We start from the raw sequence: 16,812 nt of genomic DNA, 5'->3' as shown, positions 1-16,812 counted from the left end.
GGGGGGGGACGGGGAGGCCGAGGGGAATGCACTCATTCCCGGGTCTTAGGGCGAGGTTGATTTTTGCTGTATGACCCAGCCTCTGTGTTTTCCCCTCTCCGTTTTCTCTCCTACCCTAAACCCAGCAGCTTAAAAAGCCAGAGGCTGCTGGGGGGAGCCGCGCGGCTTTGTTATGGATCCAAAGAAGCTAAAAGGAAAAAGCCGCTTCGCTCCTGAACGATTATTTTAATTAAAATAAGATGGTGATGATGGCGTTAGAAACCACAATAACTGGCAAAACAAAACCATTTCTTCCGGAGCTAGGGCAGCACCGACTCCGTCCCTCGGAGCCCAGACCCGGACACCGATGCGACGGGCACCCGACCCACGCGGGAATGTCGCTCACCAGGGAAGGGATGGGAAAATGTTCCTTGGAGATGATCCCGAGGGTCCCCACCCGAGGCGCCAGGCCTGGGGAATGTGCCCATTGCCTTTCCCCGGCCTCTCCCGTAGAGTCCAGCAGCCAGGACCGGAGAAACTGACCAGAAATGGACAAAGGCGGAATGCGAGTGCGGCTGGAACCCAAGCCCAGGGCTCCGGCTGAAAGAGCCTCCCCCTCCTCAGCAAATCCCTGAACCACCAGGGCACAGGCGGGCCTCCGGACAGAGCGGCCGCCGCTCGGAGCTCCGTCTGCCCGCCCGTCAAAGCCATCAGTGGCTTCCGAATACATCATTTGGAATAAAATGTGACATCCCTCCCCGCGCCCCCATGCCACCTCCTCAGCTTGCGCCTCCACCTCTCGCTCGCCTTTCCCGCTACCTGCCAGCGTTGTGCAAACGCACTCCTAAAGGACACAAGCACACAGCACACAATCCAGGGGACAGGACCACACACGGTCCAGCCCGGTAGAAGGGAAGCAGCGTAAACAAACTCCTCTCTGCCCCACAAACCGACGTGGTCAGGCCAGCACATTGTCCCACATGACACAACGAAATCAGTCCAACGCAATCGCCCTTGGACACACAACCCCACCGAGTCGAGATCACACATGCCGAACACAACAACGAAACCATCCAGACACACTCGCAAAGGCCACACAACCCACACACCCAGAACCAGACTCCAATTGAGAAGGCAAACTAACGATTACATTACAACGTGAAGGACGACCGCGAAGAATCCACATCTACACACCCAAACAGCGCAGGCACCATCCCACTCGGACCCCACAACCGATCGCCAAGAAGACCGCGCTTGGAAGAAGTCCACCCTGCCCACCGCTCACACCCGCACTCTCACAACCCCACTGCATGCACACAACCACGAAGAAGAAATGGAAACCAACCACCGCCTCGCGCATTTCTGTATATTGCGTAAGGAGAAAAGGGAAGGAAGGAAGAGAGTCTCCAAGGCGGGAGGGGCGGCGGCGGCGGCCAGCGCGACGGCGTCCGTGGAAAATGCCCCCCCCACCCTGGAAAGAAACAGGGGGACAAGGAGCGGAGAGCTGTTCTGCGAGTGGGGGGGAAACAGGGAGGAAATTGCTGGGGAATTCCTGGGGAGGCTGCAGGTTGCTGTCCCCTAGAAAAAGGCTAGAATGCTCACGTTTTGCAGCTACGGGGGGACGCGTGTGGCCATTTTGAGGCCGGGTCCTTGTGCGGAGGCCCTCCCCCGCTCCGGTCTCCCCCCCGCCCGCGCGCGCGCCGCACCGGCTCCGCCACTAACTCGCTCTAATCCTGCTCACGTCCCAGGCCTCGTTAGCATGGGCCGAGGCGCGCCGGGGCCGTGTGCGCCGCGGAGATAAGGCTTTGCCGCGGGTCCGCTCGCCCTCGATAAGCGCCTCGGCCATTATGGGCCAAATGATTCATTTTAATTTGGCAATTTCACTGGGGGGAATGGGGACTGGCTGCGTGTAGCTGGGACGGGCTCGGGCTCCGGCTCCGGAATGCGCTGCGCCGCGAGTCGGGCGCTCGGTCTAGGACCCGGCGGGCCCAGCCCCATTTCTGATCCTGAGGCCTCTTGGGGAAAACGGGCTTCCCCACCACCTCAGTCCCTGCAAGGCCTTCCGGGCCTTCCTTTCTCCAGCGACTCCCATCCCGGCACGCTGTCCCTGCCTCTGAAGACCAGGACGCCAAAACCATCACTCCCAACCCTTCTCTGCAACTCCATTTATTATTTCTCCAGTGTCCTGTTCAGCCCTGACTCTTTTCTGCTCTAAAATGGAGCCGCTTGCCTGGAATGTCCCCTACTGAGCTCACACCAGGAGGTGTGTGGAGGCAGAACTGGTGTCAGTGGAGAGATTAAAATGTCCATTCTACTGTTTCAGGCGAGCCCAGAGCCCAAGAACATCCTTCCTCTCATAATATTTTTAAGCATTTTAATCTTGCTAAGCACTCTACAAATATTAACTCATTTAGTTTTCATAAACAATCCTAAGAGGGTGTGAAGACTATTATTATCCTCAATTTACAAACAACAAAACCAAGGCACAGAGAATAAAAGAAAATCTCCCTGTGTTGCATATTTAGTGAGTGGTGGAGCATGGGTCTGAAGCAAATTTAGCACCAAATCTTCTCTGGAGCCCAGCTGGTGAAAAAGGGCAGCTAGAGCTTAGGCTTGGAGGAGGAACCTGGGCTCAATTCATTAGAGGGAATGAAATCTGTACTGTGGGGTAGAAATCTGGGTTCAGGGAGACAGAGGCAACTGGGGCTTAGCCCATGGAGGGTGTCTGGGTTCATTCTTTTATAGTGGAGTGAAATAGCACAGGTTCAAGTCTTACAGGTCACTTAGCCCTGAACCTCAGTTTCTTCATCTGTGAAATGGGAAAATAATACCTCCCTCACCGAGTTGTGAGGATTAAATAAAATGATCTTTGAAAGGTGGTGGTGCTGAGGGACAGTAATCTATGAACTCTCACCCATCCCAGAGCCCAGGATGACATATATACACTTGTATGAGGGGTTGGGCTATTAATACAGAGAAAGAAATTAAAGCGTGGGGAGATGTGGCTTGGCTAAAGCTTACGGTCCACAGCTCAATCCCCCAGAGCAGGCTGCTTCATCCTTCCAGATTCTCTGGCTTTGAGCTCCTTTTGGGACATGAGAACTAGGGAAAAGCCCTTAGCCTGGTCACAGACTGAGTCCCAGTCAAGGGCTAAGCCCCGAGTGTGACTGCAGTGAGTCCTGTCTCCTCCTTGGCCACCAGGGCAGCTCTCTGTAACTGTGAAGATACAGTTAATTCAGTGCAGCCTGTCAGTCCCCGTGTTCCTCTGTGCTCTCTGGTGGAAATCAGGGTGCCATGTGGACACAGGTAACTTTTACAGAATCCCATGGAAGAAAGGTCATCCACGTCCTGAGAAAAGGGGTCTAATTCCACAAGGCCTTCCCGGGACCAGCTACACCAACTGCTCAGCAGGGACCCTGAGGAGGAGCCTCTGTGGTCTGTTCAGCCCCAAGTCTCACTTTCATCCCGTGGCTCCAGCCTTGCCTCATTCACTGTTATCAAGTCAAACTCTCTCTCCATTGTGCCCTACCTTCTGCTGGTCCTTCTGGCTTATTGTCCTCCTCCTCTCACATCCATCCTTCCAGACTAACCTCTCGGCCACTTCTGCCTGCAGCCTCCATGCAAGGGATTGGCTTTCATCTCTCCCTCCTCTGGTCTCCATTTCCTTTTTTTTTTTTTTAAGCAGTATTTTTTTTTTTTTTGTATTATTGATTTTCTTATTTTGAGAGAGAGAGGAAGGAAGGGAGAGAGAGAGAGAGAGAGAGAGAGAGAGAGAGAGAGAGAGAGAGAGAGAGAGAGGTGAGAGCAAAATACTTATCCATCAGCCCACAACCTGCACTACACCCAAGTTCAAAGCCCAGCTCTGCTCACTTGGACTGTGGCACCATTGGGCAAGTCATTTCATGTCTCTGAGCCCCAGCAAAAAAAGGGGCTGGCCATTCCCATATCAGAGAGCCCAGCCAGGGAATGCTTCCCTGAGAAATGATGCCTGGACTCAGATCTAAGAGTGGGATCTGAAGGGCGAGTGGAAGAGTGAGCATCAAGAGCCTTCCAGGTGGGTCAAGGGCTAAAGCAGAAGGGCTCAGGTTCATGAGCGGAACAGAAAACAGCCTGGTGGCTTGAGCAAGCCTCTGGACAATTCAAAGGATTTTCAGAGAACCCTTTGGTTTATTCGGTCTGAGGGTAGGTGTAGGGTCCTATGGAGGAGATGTGCATTTCTAGAATGTCTGACTGCAAGGTGGAGAAGAGGTGTGTGGGGGTGGGAAGGATGTGGAAGGACCAGTTCTGAGGCCAATGTCCTGGTCCAAGGTATGTGGACTGGGATGCTGGCAGAAGAGATGGCGAAAGGCAGATGAAGATGACAGGTATTTAGGATACAAAACCGGGCTTGTAAGAATTTGGAGGGTGAGGAGGAAGGAGAAATCCAGGAACCCTCGGGGTTTTTGGTTCTCCTTTCCTTAGATAGTCACCTGGAGGCTCAGGGACACCGGGAAGGATTCTGCATTTGGTTTTGAATTCCTTGACTTTGGGTGCCTTTGAGGCACCAACAGGCTGTTGTCTTGACTTAGGGGACAATGACCTGTCCAAGAGTTGTGGGGAAGAAACAGGGAGGCAAGGCTTTTGTCAGCCCTGCCCCAGACATCTCCCCCTCCCCGCCTCTATTCCAGTCTGCCGGCTGGTCCCAACCTGTCCCCCAGGCCCCACCATCTCCGCCTGGGGCTGGGGGCTGGTGACGTCGGCACCTCCCCCTCCCCTGTTTCCGACAGACCCGTCAGTGGAAAAACGGAAACTGTGAGCTGAGCTGGGCGCCGCCAGAAATAGCATCTGGTGCCTGTGGGTCAGCGCGTGGCCCCAGCGTCCAGGAGCGGGTGACGCCGCTGGTGGCCCCGCCAGGAAATGCCAGCCCTCCTCCGCCAGCTCCGAGCGGGGGGCCTTGTCAGGCAGGAAACCCGGGAGCTCCTCGGTTGGGGTGTCAAGGCGGAGGGGAGGTTGGGACCCAGACTGGTTGGTCTGGAGTCTGGTCCTGGAGCTGAGCAGCCTGGAGAGAACAGCCCAGCCAAGGTTTGGGCCTGAGGCATTGTCCCCTCTCTGACCTGTCCCCCGAAAACCCACCCCCCACCCCCCACCCCGCCTAAGGCTGAGTTCTCCCTCAATTCCAAATTCTAGGCTTTCAAGCAAGAACGCCCTACCCTACCCTAACTCTGGGTTCCAGCGAATCTCTGCGCTTTCTCCCCTGAGCTTGTCCTCTGAGAGAGGTGCTGTGTGTGCTCTGGTTAATTTCCAATAGGTGCATTTACATGGCAGTACCATGTGCCAGGCACTGACCTAACCTCCTCCTAAGGATTAGTTCAGTTACTCCTGACAACAACCCAGTGAAGTAGGGACCCCATTTTGTGAGGTAGCCAACTGAAGCACAGACAGGTTGAGCGACTTGCAGAGAACACCCCGTGACTCTATAGGAGAGTAACAAATACCCGAGAATCTCATGAAAAGATGTGCAAACTTGCATTAGGAAATGCAACTAAAACCTGTGATAACTGTGCCACAAAAGGCTGATGATACCAAGCATTGGTGAGGATGTAGAGCAACTGGAATTCTCTTACATTGTTGAACAGAATGCAAAACTGACTCAGCCACTTGGAAGAACTCTTTGGCAGTTCCTTATCAACATACTTACTTGGGAGAATTGAAAAATATATACCTACAAGAACTCTTCTACACAAATATTCATAGCAGCTTCATTCATAATAGCTAAAAACTAGAAATAATCCAAATGCTCATCTACAGGTGAATGGATAAACAAATTGTGGTACATTCATGCAATAGAATACTACCCAGCCATATAAAAGAACCAAACTACAGATACATGCAAAAATACAGAATAACCTCAAAAACATTATGGAAGAGACAAGAGTATGGAAAACTTCCAGCAGAAAAGAAGTTTTTGCCTCTAGTTCCTCCTCTTGTGTCCACTAAACATCCTTCTAACATGGTGCTGACCACACGTATCTGGGTGTCTGCGTACCCCACCAAGCCCCTTGAAGGGCCCGGCTTATCGCACAGACAGAGGAGGAACGCCACAAATGTATGTTGAATAAGAGTGACAGAGACGGCCAAAACCAGTTTGGCTCAGTGGATAGAGCTTCGGCCTGCGGACTCAAGGGTCCCAGGTTCGATTCCGGTCAGGGGCATGTACCTTGGTTGCGGGCACATTCCCAGTGGGGGGGGTGTGCAGGAGGCAGCTGATCATTGTTTCTCTCTCATCGATGTTTCTAACTCTTTATCCCTCTCCCTTCCTCTCTGTGGAAAATCAATAAAATATATATATTAAAAAAAAAAAAGAGTGACAGAGACGAGTGACAGAGATGAACCTGGAGAAAGAAATCGAGGGAGAGGAACACCAACCCACAGGAACTTGGGCCATAGAGGAAGTGGAACTGGCCAACCTTCCTGGTCCTAAAAACCAGCCACAGAGAACGTGTAAGTGCATCCTTAAGGCCCCTGTCAGAGAGAGAAATGGTTCCACGATCAGACAAGCTGTGAAGAAACGCAGGCCTTGATGGGGGTGAGGGCGGTGGACTCTCCCTATTTTTACTCTCTGTGCTGGGTGGGGAGGGGAACACAGGCAGGGGGCTTGGAGAGTCACAGAGCAGTCCCTGGGTGATTCTGGAAGTTTGGCGCAAGTCACTCACCAGGAATGGACTCAGCTTTGCTTCATGTACCTGCTTCCCTTCCAACCAGCGTCTATGACCTGGTATCACTTTACCAAGGTAGGAATATTGGGCTTTAGGGAAGTGAAACACATACTGCCCTCAACCCTCCACCCTCGAGAGGGAAGGAGGAGGAGAGAAAGGAGAAGGAGAAGAGAACATGGGTTCTGAAGTCAGACAGACCTGAGTTCAAATCCTGACTTCACCTGTGTGACCTTGGGCACATCACTTTACCACGGAGTCTCCATACTCCCAACCTAATGCTCCGGTTAAGAGCAAGGGCTCTGGAGCAAGACTGCCAGAGTTTGAATCCTGGTTCTTCATATTGGCTGTGTGACCTTGGGAAAATTTAATTAACCTCTGCTCTTATTTTCCACTCCATAAAATTGGGACTAATGAAAGTATCTACCTCATACAGTTGTTGTGAGAAATAAGTAAGTTAACAAAAGTGCTAGGTTTTGAAGGGTACACAAGGCTTTGAACCTATGTTGGTTTTGGTGGCAAAGGGAGCAATGTGAGCAAAGCAAGAAGTGTGTGCGTGTGTGTGTGTGTGTGTGTGTGTGTGTGTGTGTGTGCCCTTTCTTTCCTTCATGGTATCAAGGGTAGCAGGGTGGGCCTAGGTTTGATTGCTTGATACCTAACTTACTGACTCAAATACTGTGGTATATGATAGTTTGCTCTGGGAGGCTGGCATCCTGAGTCCCAGTGCCAGCTCTGTGCTTACTAAGCTGTGTGAACTTGAACAGTCCCTCCTCTTCTTTGTACAATGAGGACCAAGTGACTTCTGAGAGCTCTGCAGCTTGGATACCTTACGTCATTGTTTCCATTATGCTTTTAATTAGTCCCTCTTGCCCTCCTGGTCCCAGACCTCCCGTGAAGAGACAGGACACAGGGCTCTCCCCTAATCTCTCCTTTTCCTGGAGTTCAGTCTCTGACCAGGAAGTGGGAAAACAGGATTTCCTCTGAGGATGTTCTCTGTGACCCAGACAGTTCCGGTTTGGGAAGCAGAGAGGAGATAAGGAACATCACCCAGGCTTCCAAACCCTGAACCCCTTTCCATGGGTTTGATGTTTTCTTTCACACTGTACTTTGAACTCCTTAAAAACAGGGAATGTGCAATTCAGAGCTGGAAAAAGGCATCTTGGTATCCCTCGGAACAGTTATTATTAATCAACATTTTGGTGGGGAAAATGGAACTCTCTTTTTCTTTTTAAATTGTGAAATACATTAAGCATTGTAAAAAGTAGGGAAATCTCCTTTCCCTCATCTATACCTGTGAAGGCCCAGCTCTAATGATCTTTTATGGAAGCCTTCCCCTCTGGACTTGTAAACCACTCCTCATACCCTATTTCTGAATCACTGTTCATATAATCACAGCATGTCAGCGACACATGGCTAACCCCTTCACCTCAAAAATTGGGAAACTGAAGCCGAGTGATATGAGGTGACTTGCCCAATGTCACAGAACTTGGGGCAGAGCAACAAGAAGAATCCAATTGTTGCTGACTTCTAATTCAGTGTTCTTTCGACTTGTATATTTTACCCCTTTACCTGTCTTTAGTTTCTTGTTTCCAACCCCCACCTCCAGTGCTATACCCATTCGTATCTCCAGGCTTTTCAACAAGCTATTTCCTCTATTAGAACTATCACCTCTTTCCCTTCTCTTCCCTCTTGCTCCTGCAAGATTCTGGAAAATTCCAGTGTTGTCAGAATAACCCTCCTCCAAGCTTCTCTTAATCTATTCTCCCATTTCATATAGGAGCACCGACCTCTCAGCATTGCTAATGTTTGCATGACTGTCTCCATTAGATAGAGTTCCTACAGGGCAAATTTGTCCTGTTCATCACCTTATGCTCAGCACCTAGCTCAGTGCCCAGCAGAACCAATATTAGATACCTGTGGAATGATTAGGAGTGAAAATGGTGCTGATGGGGATCAGAAACGTGGAGAGAATGGCTGCTGCTGGGCTAGATGCTATGGAAGAACACTAGATTGTTAACTATAAGTGTGTGACCTTGGCCCAGTTATAACTTATTTGTGTCTGCCTTATCATCTGAAAAAAGGGGTTAATGATACTGCCGTATATACTTCAGTCCGGTTTTGTAAGTATTAATAAGAGGAAGTATGTGGGAAAGCACACTTTGAAAAATGTGTGAAATAGTCTATCAACCTAAGACATTATCATGTAATTTATTTTGCAGGCATAAAGGCCTCTCTCATCTAGGAGGCTAGCAAAGGTTCTGCCCTTATGAGTAATGTCTAGAAAACAAGGGCACAGAAAAATCTTTTGTTCCTCCAATTTCCTGGAGCCCTGACAGTAGACTCGAGGAGGTTACCAGGATGAAAATCGCCGAAATGAACCCTTTAATATTAACATAACATAGCTGGGGTGGCCTCCTTCAGGGCTCTTGGGTAAAAATAAATAAATAATTAAATAAATAAATAAATAAATAAATAAATAAGTCATTTCTGGTCTTGGCTAAAGGGCAAGGGGACTCCTTCTTAGGGGAAAATACAGCAGGGCAGCTTAGAGGACAGTGTATATTTGAAGACAGCATTGACTGTAATGTTCAAAATCATCTGTTGTTTTTTTGTAGGAAGCTCTTCCTGAATTCCTCAGGCCTCAGAGAAGTTGTTTTCCCAGTGGCTTAATAAGAGCTTGAGCTATGAAGTTATACTTGAGTGTGAATCTCTCCTAGTAACTTACTTGGATAAGTTACTTCCCTCAGGCTGTTCCCCATCTATGAGGATGACAATCACCAGTTGGGGTCAGCAGGGGCTTAAATGAACTAACACATATTAAGTACTCTGCACAGTGAGTTCTAAAAAAGTGGAAGCTATCATGATTACACTGCTGTGGCTTAGTCTGGACCACTCGTTTTGGCTTTTCATCATATACTGCTGGGTGACTGCTTCCAGGGTGTATCTGTTTTCCCTAATCTTTACAGCTGTCAAAGGGCAAGGCTCATGTCTAACATGTCTACATCCACTTCTGCAAGGCAAGGCAGAGGACAAGTGAGCATGGAGCAGTTAGCTACAAGGGGCTCAGAGGCTAGCACACATTTGGTGTGTGTGTGGGGAGGGGGGCGGGGAGAGGCCAATTGGTCAGGACCCAGACTAGTGGGTATGTTTCTGGATGCAGAAATTCTATTGTTCCCTTATTTCATTTGAAGTAGCACACCCATATCTATAAATAGATATGGATGTGCTTGCTGGGGACTGGATGAATGAGAAAAATTCAGAGAAATGTCACTTGAGAGACAATCATCTCAAAAGTCTTTTAATCCGGTTTTCCCAGTACTAATGCTTTTTCCAAAGATGCCTAGATGCTATCATAGCAATAGCTTGCCAAGTAACTTACCATAGTAAAACACTCTTCTTAGAGAACTTTCTGGAGTAGGCTTCAGTGATGGTCCCTCTTCTCTGGAGATGCATTTAGTAGAGAGACATGTTTTGTTGAATTAATCTGCAGTCTAAAATCATTCTCCAAACTGCTTAAGCATCCTTATCAGAGGCCTTAAATTAGATGTGGTGATGGAATTTGATTTTGCCTAAAAAGCCTCAGGTTCAGTTTTTATTGTTCAGATAGAGAGCTTCTTATTTGGTGTGGATTCCCAGTGATAATGGTATAGTTAATGAAGTTGTCAGTTAATTCAGTAACATCCCCTGGTTTTTTGTTCATTAATGTGCAGTATAAATTGTACCTACACTCTCTTGGGTGAAACACTGAGGACTAACATTAAACAGAGCACACAGTGCTGCTAAAGTGTGGCATTGACAATTCCATTAAAATTTTACTCCAGTGCCTGGCTGGCATGGCTCAGTGGCTGAGTGTCAAATTATGAACCAGGAGGTCATGGTCTGATTCCCGGTCTGATGCTGGGTTGTGGGCTCGATCCCCAGTGAGGGGCGGGAATGTAGGAGGCAGCCAATCAATGATTCTCTCTCATCATTGATTCTCTCTCATCATTGATGTTACTCTCTCCCTTCCTCTCTTGAGATCAAGAAAAACATTTAAAAAATTTTACTCCAATGAAGTCCATAGGTGGACTTTCATGCTACTTATTAAAATAACTAAAGTTTCAAACAATGCCTATGGAAACAATCATCATTGCTATTTACTCATCTTACTTTTAACTTGAAAGAGCAACACTGAAGGAAAAGATGCACAAATGGGTCCCTGGCTCCAGTGGGGAACAGCAGAGAGCTACCATGTTGCTATACTTGGGCTTGCTTACCATAAATTATCAGATTACTAGTAGCCCTGCACACGAATCTGTGTGCCAGTAGCTCACTGCCACCCTCCAGTAGCTCTCCGCCCGCTGCCCCAGCCTCCTGTAGCTCCCCCAACCACCCCTCATAGCTTGCTGCCCTGCCTCCTCCTGTAGCTCTCCGGTGCCTGCTTGTAGCTCGCTGCCCCACCCTCCTGCTGATCCATGATCCGGTCGTTATGCAGTCGGTCCTCACTTGGTAGGTTGTCACGCTTCACTGTGTAATGACCATTTGCATATTACATCTTTATTATATAGGATTACCTCAGAAAGCCCCAGCTGGGTTGGAAAGTATTTGGAAATCCAAAGTCTATTTCTTTCCAATTTATACATCAAGCTTAGATATAAGGCAGTATCTTCATTTAACTTCAGCAGAAGAGCTTTATCTCTCAAATGAAGATTTTTTTTTTCATTTATATCCAGAAATAACAATTTAAACTTAATATTTAAGAAGATGCAGGGAGAAGGAAAGCAACTATTGATACATTCAACAATTTGGATAGATCTCAAGGACATTATGCTGCGTGAAAACCGATTTTAAAGTTACATACTATGATTCCATTTTTATTCTCAAAATGACAAAATTCCAGTAATGGAGAATAGGCCATTGGTTCTTAGAGGTCAGGGTTGGAAGGAGGGTACAACTAGTTTCTTTGGGGTGATGGAACAGTTCTTTCTCTACAGTGATTGTGATGACAAAATTTCATAGAGCTATATACCAAAAGGTAAGTCAATGAATGCATGTAGAAACTTGTGAAACCTGGAAGGTCTGTTTTAATTATTAATACTATACCCAATGTCAACTTCTTGATTTTAATCATTTACATGGTTATGTAAGATATTATCTTTGGGGGTTGCTGGGTGAAAGGTATACTCTTTACTATTTTTGTAACTTTCTGGGGCCTAAAAGTTTTTTTTTTTTAAGTGGAGAAGGATATGCTATAGCAGAGAACAAAGGAGAACAGTCAATCTAGACATTTTTATTAAATTTAATAGGTATTTTAGTTCTATTTAAAAATTAAAACATTTGAAAAACTCACAAAGTTTATAAAACACACTCATACCCAATAAAATTTTCTTATTCTGTGATAGTTAATATATAACCCACCATATAGCAAAAGTTTTACTTCCACAGGATTTAACAAATATGGATCTTAAGGGGACATATACACTCCTAGAATAAAAAGATCTTAAATTATTTTACAAAACTTCCCCTTAAACTTAGTAAGTATTGATGTAGCTAATTTAGTCAGGGTCATGATAACTTTATTTTATGTTCTTTTAGGTGATACTGGGTAGATGCAGAGATGCAACATGCTAGGAAAACAGACTTACTTTTCAAAATGTACAGTATAAAGAGCAGTTCAGATCCAGAGTTGGATGGTATCTGTTTACCTAAATTTGCTGAAACAACTCTTAGGGTTTTTTGTTTTAAAAAAGCTTCAGTGACATTAAAAGCTCTCTAACAAAGAGAACTTAGCCCTCCTACCAGCCAGCCATCTTACAATTAGGTCACTTGTTCAGCTCTTTGCAATCAGCTGTTATAAAAAAAACAACAGGATGACCCATGTTTAATTAGGAATCCCCAAACTACCAAAGGGTTCTGGCTTCTCTAAGTATCTTCCGAAGACACCCAGTCCTCATATCAGGGCAGGGAGTTAAAAGGTTTAAAATAATTTTGGCAACTGTCTGAGACGCTTAACATCTAAGAAGGTGCCTACAGAATTCATACTATTCATTTGCTTTAAAGTTTCAGAAGGTTTCAAACTTTCAGGAAAAAAAGGAGTGTCCCTTTCATTTTCTTTCTCAGGATGTTGGGTAAACTCTGCTTTTCCAGTCCGGAGGTTCACTGCAGGACTTGACTTAAGGTTCTTTAATAAAAAAGCTGGGTTTTCATTCAACTGCTGTGCTGCTTTTGGCTGAACAACTTCATTTGTAATATTTTTCAATACTGGCATATCTGTGGGGGTGCCCAAGGATTCACAGTTATTACAATTAATTATTTCACAGGCATTCCTAGAAGGCTCCTTCTGACAATCAAGTTGCTCAGGTATGCATGTGGGGTTCTGATTCAATAAATGTTCACTCTTGTGATCTGTGTTCTTTGGAGGTTCCTCTTCATCTTCACTATTGTCACTGCTTTGTATAAGTCCATATCTCTTCATATATTTTTTGGTTGCAAATGACATGTTGCTTGGTGAAATTAAACTAAGCCCCACTGTGCTTTTGTCTGTATTAATATGCAGAAAGCTAAAGGATGAGTCACAGTTATTTTGATTTGATCGAGTGACAGACAGTTGTGACAGCTGATTTTCATTTAAATATTTCAGAGCTATAGCATTTGCCTCCATGCTCAAATCCACACTGTTAGGGCTTAAGCCACTCATGCCAACATTAGCAAATGACATGTAGTTTAATCCAGAGATCACTGCTTCAGGGCTGATGCATGCCAACACACTGAAAGACAAAATGGAGTAGGCCATCATTTATCTTATTTTGAGTACCAAATAGTGTTATTCTAAATGTGTTCCATTCTAAGTAACAAAAAGTCTTCAGCTCTAAGGCTTATGGTGCTTTTTTATCTGAGTGCTCAAACACCTAAGTCTTGATGACCCAGATACATTCAAGGGATAAATACGATAACCTAGAAGGTAATCCATGATTCACAAACTGAAAGTGGAACACAAATTAATTTTCCTAAATTTAAACATCAGTCATGGTTTTCAGAGAAAATACAGGCCCCAAATGTAAAAATCATTGGTAAAGTAAATATTGGTCAAGTATAAAACAATAAATAAATAAAATAGAAAACATATTTGATAATATAACATTACAAGCTCTGGTAAATAGCTAAGAACATTAAATTTTTCATAGTTGAAGAGATTCTATTTGTAATAAATAAACATCAATTAGTCTTTGGATATGGACTACTGTGTGTGTGTGTGTGTGTGTGTGTGTGTGTGTGTGTGTGTGTATACACTGATTTTCTTTCTAGATATAACCTTAAACTCACTTTGGCTAGTGTTATCTCATTAATGTTAACTAATTGACTTGCCTTTCCTTTTATATCATATATACAATAGCTGCTAATTTTTATGGATGCCTTATTATGTGCCAGGCACTCTGCTAAACATTCATTATCTTATTTAATCCTCACAGAAACCTTTCTCAGAGAGGTCATCCATATCAAATATCTCAACTTTATTGTCCATTCTAATACTTCACATTTCTCTTCCCCTACTTTTTCTGTTTTCTCCTTAACACTTATGGCTATCTATCTATTAATTCACATTTCTTATTTATTGTCTAGCTCCCTCAGGAAAGTCCACAAATTTCTGTCCCCATTATAGTATCCCCTGGTGCCTGGTAGCAGGCACTCAATAAATATTTACCAAATGAATAAAAGAAGTAGGTACTATTATTACCTTTATTTTATAGTTGAGAAAACTGAGGAATAGAGATTTTTAACTAATTTCCTTAAGTTGAGCAGCTAGTAACTGGCAAACTGAGATCAGGTCTGCCTTACTTTCTGGGGTTCTATAACCACTATTTATTATACTGTATTCAGCAACTTGTATTTTTGCTACCTGTTTTTCTGTTCCCTAAAAATTAAGAGCTCTGTGAGTACTACTTGTTGGTGGTGAGTACTAATTTGTGTATATTCTAGGCAAAGAATAAGCTATGACTTTCCATATCATTCAGTGAAGAAATTCAGCTGTTTTATATGTGCCAGCCACTATGTGCGTCCTTACCTCTACAAAACCCAAGTAACTATCAGGTATTTTCATTCTCATCCTTAGTATTCCCTGAAACCAGTCATCTCATCATCAAGCAATGGGAAAGCCTGCTCAATACTGCTGGTCCTTATAAAGAATTCTTCCTTAACCTTCTTGGTACTTAATACTTGGGAGACTGAATAAGACGAAAGACATACTACCAATTTATCTAGACATTATACTTTTATGATATGTTATATATAGTGATAATATCTTCTGAATATACAGTCCTTTTCTACTTTCTTTGCTTCTTTACTAAAATTATATGCAATTTGCATATTAAATCAGAAAACATGTACAACCAGAAAAAATACATATCTATAGATAATATTAATGTAAATAATTTGAAAAATAAAACTTCTAATTCAGTAAGTTCATTATATACTAAAATATGTTAATTTCAATGTTTCACACTAAAGACATTAAAATAGGGTGGCCACTGTGAAGAAATATATTACCTAAAAACTACTCCCCAAAGGCAGCCATACCAAAATGTAAGGGTTCCATATAGATAACAGGTGATCTGTGCATTCCAACAGATGTTATATAGGATCTACCTCACAAATGTTAGCCTCACTCTCCCACACTGTTGGGAGGAATATAAACTGGTACAACTATTTTGGTGGCCAATGGCAACATCCACCAAAATCTCACATGCACATATTCTTTGATCCTGTTTATGTAGGAATTTATCCTGCAAAGATACTTGTACAAGTACCTGTAGAATGATTTCACTTAGCATTGCTTGAGATAAGAAATAAGAGATTCAGACTTAAAGGCCATTAATAGAGGACTAGGGTTCACTATATTATAGTACATGGGTCCCACAGAATATTATGCAGCTGTTTAAATGCATGAGAAAGAACTGCATATGCCTATAAATAAAGTAAGCTATAAATGTTAAACAAGAAAATCGAAATCACAACACTCATCACCCATGTATATACTTGAACATTTCTAGAAGAACATAAAACAAACAAGAGAAGTAATCTTGTTGGAGGAGTCTGAGAAGTTTGGGGAATAGAAACTTTTGTATTTTATCTGATATTCTTGTGTATTATTTGATATTTTTTAAAATCATGAGACTATTACTTTTGTAACTAAACTACAGCAACAAAAATAATGAACAGAAAACATGCTAACCTTAATATAATTTCCAGATTTTATCATCTTTAAAAACAAGTATGTGCTAAGGTTAACTTTGATGAAGTGGAATCTGAACAGAAGAATATACAAGTTGGGACTGGTAAGGCTCATGTGACTATACTCTTGCCTTTTAGATGGCACAACTGCCTACCATCCAGAAACTGACACATACATTATCCCTCCAGGAGGACTTTCCAGACACCAAAATGAATAAAAGCTCATTTCTCTTTCCCTAAGACTCCAGAGCATTTCATTGGCATCTTTAACCAGGAGACATCCCACAATATCTCTGTAATTACTTATATAACCCTCTCTCTTACTAAAGGGTAGAGATGATTTCTTATTCATCACACATATAGCAGACACTACATAAATGATAAATAAACTGAACTGAATGGCAAGCTTATACCTGTTCTCACGAGACTGCTGCAATATATCTAAAATTTATTCATTTAAAACTAATTTTAAAATTACCTGGCATGATCCACTTTATGTGCATTTTTCTTCACTTTAGTGGGAGAATCAATTTTTACTCCAAGGCTTCTTAGTTGCTTCAGGGTTGCATTAAGAACACAATCTTTGTCCACCAGTCCTGAATCATGTTTTTTTTTCTTTGCATGGTAAACATTTTGGGTTCTGGTGCGTTCATGGCTGATAATTACTGCTTTGGTAGATGGTTGCTCAGTTTCTTTGGAGGAGTTATTTAATAGGTGGTTCACTTGACCCTGATGAAAAGAAAAAGGACATACTTGAAAGATCACTATTAACAATCTTAGGAAACAAAAATGTAAATAATAGCATAAGTAAGGCCACAGAAAAGCAAAATAATATCTTCCCAAGTTCTAAAGTATGAAGTACATTTGCAAGTATTATCGGTTTTTTAATAAAAACAGCCCATCCTAATGAATAATTTCATCACACCCTAGAGGA

The 16,812-nt window shown here is 44.1% G+C and overlaps 1 protein-coding gene across 1 annotated transcript in view; it reads right to left on the bottom strand.

Moving 5' to 3' along the window:
- Positions 1–11,977: 11,977 nt before the first annotated feature.
- Positions 11,978–16,812, bottom strand: part of STIL (STIL centriolar assembly protein) — a 45,121-nt gene continuing 40,286 nt past the window's right edge. Inside the window, exons 14-15 of the mRNA XM_054720744.1 lie at positions 16,357–16,607; positions 11,978–13,417 (exon numbers count right to left, since the gene is read on the bottom strand). Of these exons, the coding sequence (XP_054576719.1) occupies positions 12,628–13,417; positions 16,357–16,607 (1,041 nt within the window). The 3' untranslated portion in view covers positions 11,978–12,627. The remainder of the gene's footprint in view (positions 13,418–16,356; positions 16,608–16,812) is intronic.

Source organism: Eptesicus fuscus, chromosome 9, assembly GCF_027574615.1.
Source record: "Eptesicus fuscus isolate TK198812 chromosome 9, DD_ASM_mEF_20220401, whole genome shotgun sequence".
NCBI lineage: Eukaryota > Metazoa > Chordata > Mammalia > Chiroptera > Vespertilionidae > Eptesicus > Eptesicus fuscus.
This window is presented reverse-complemented; position numbering and strand designations above follow the sequence as displayed.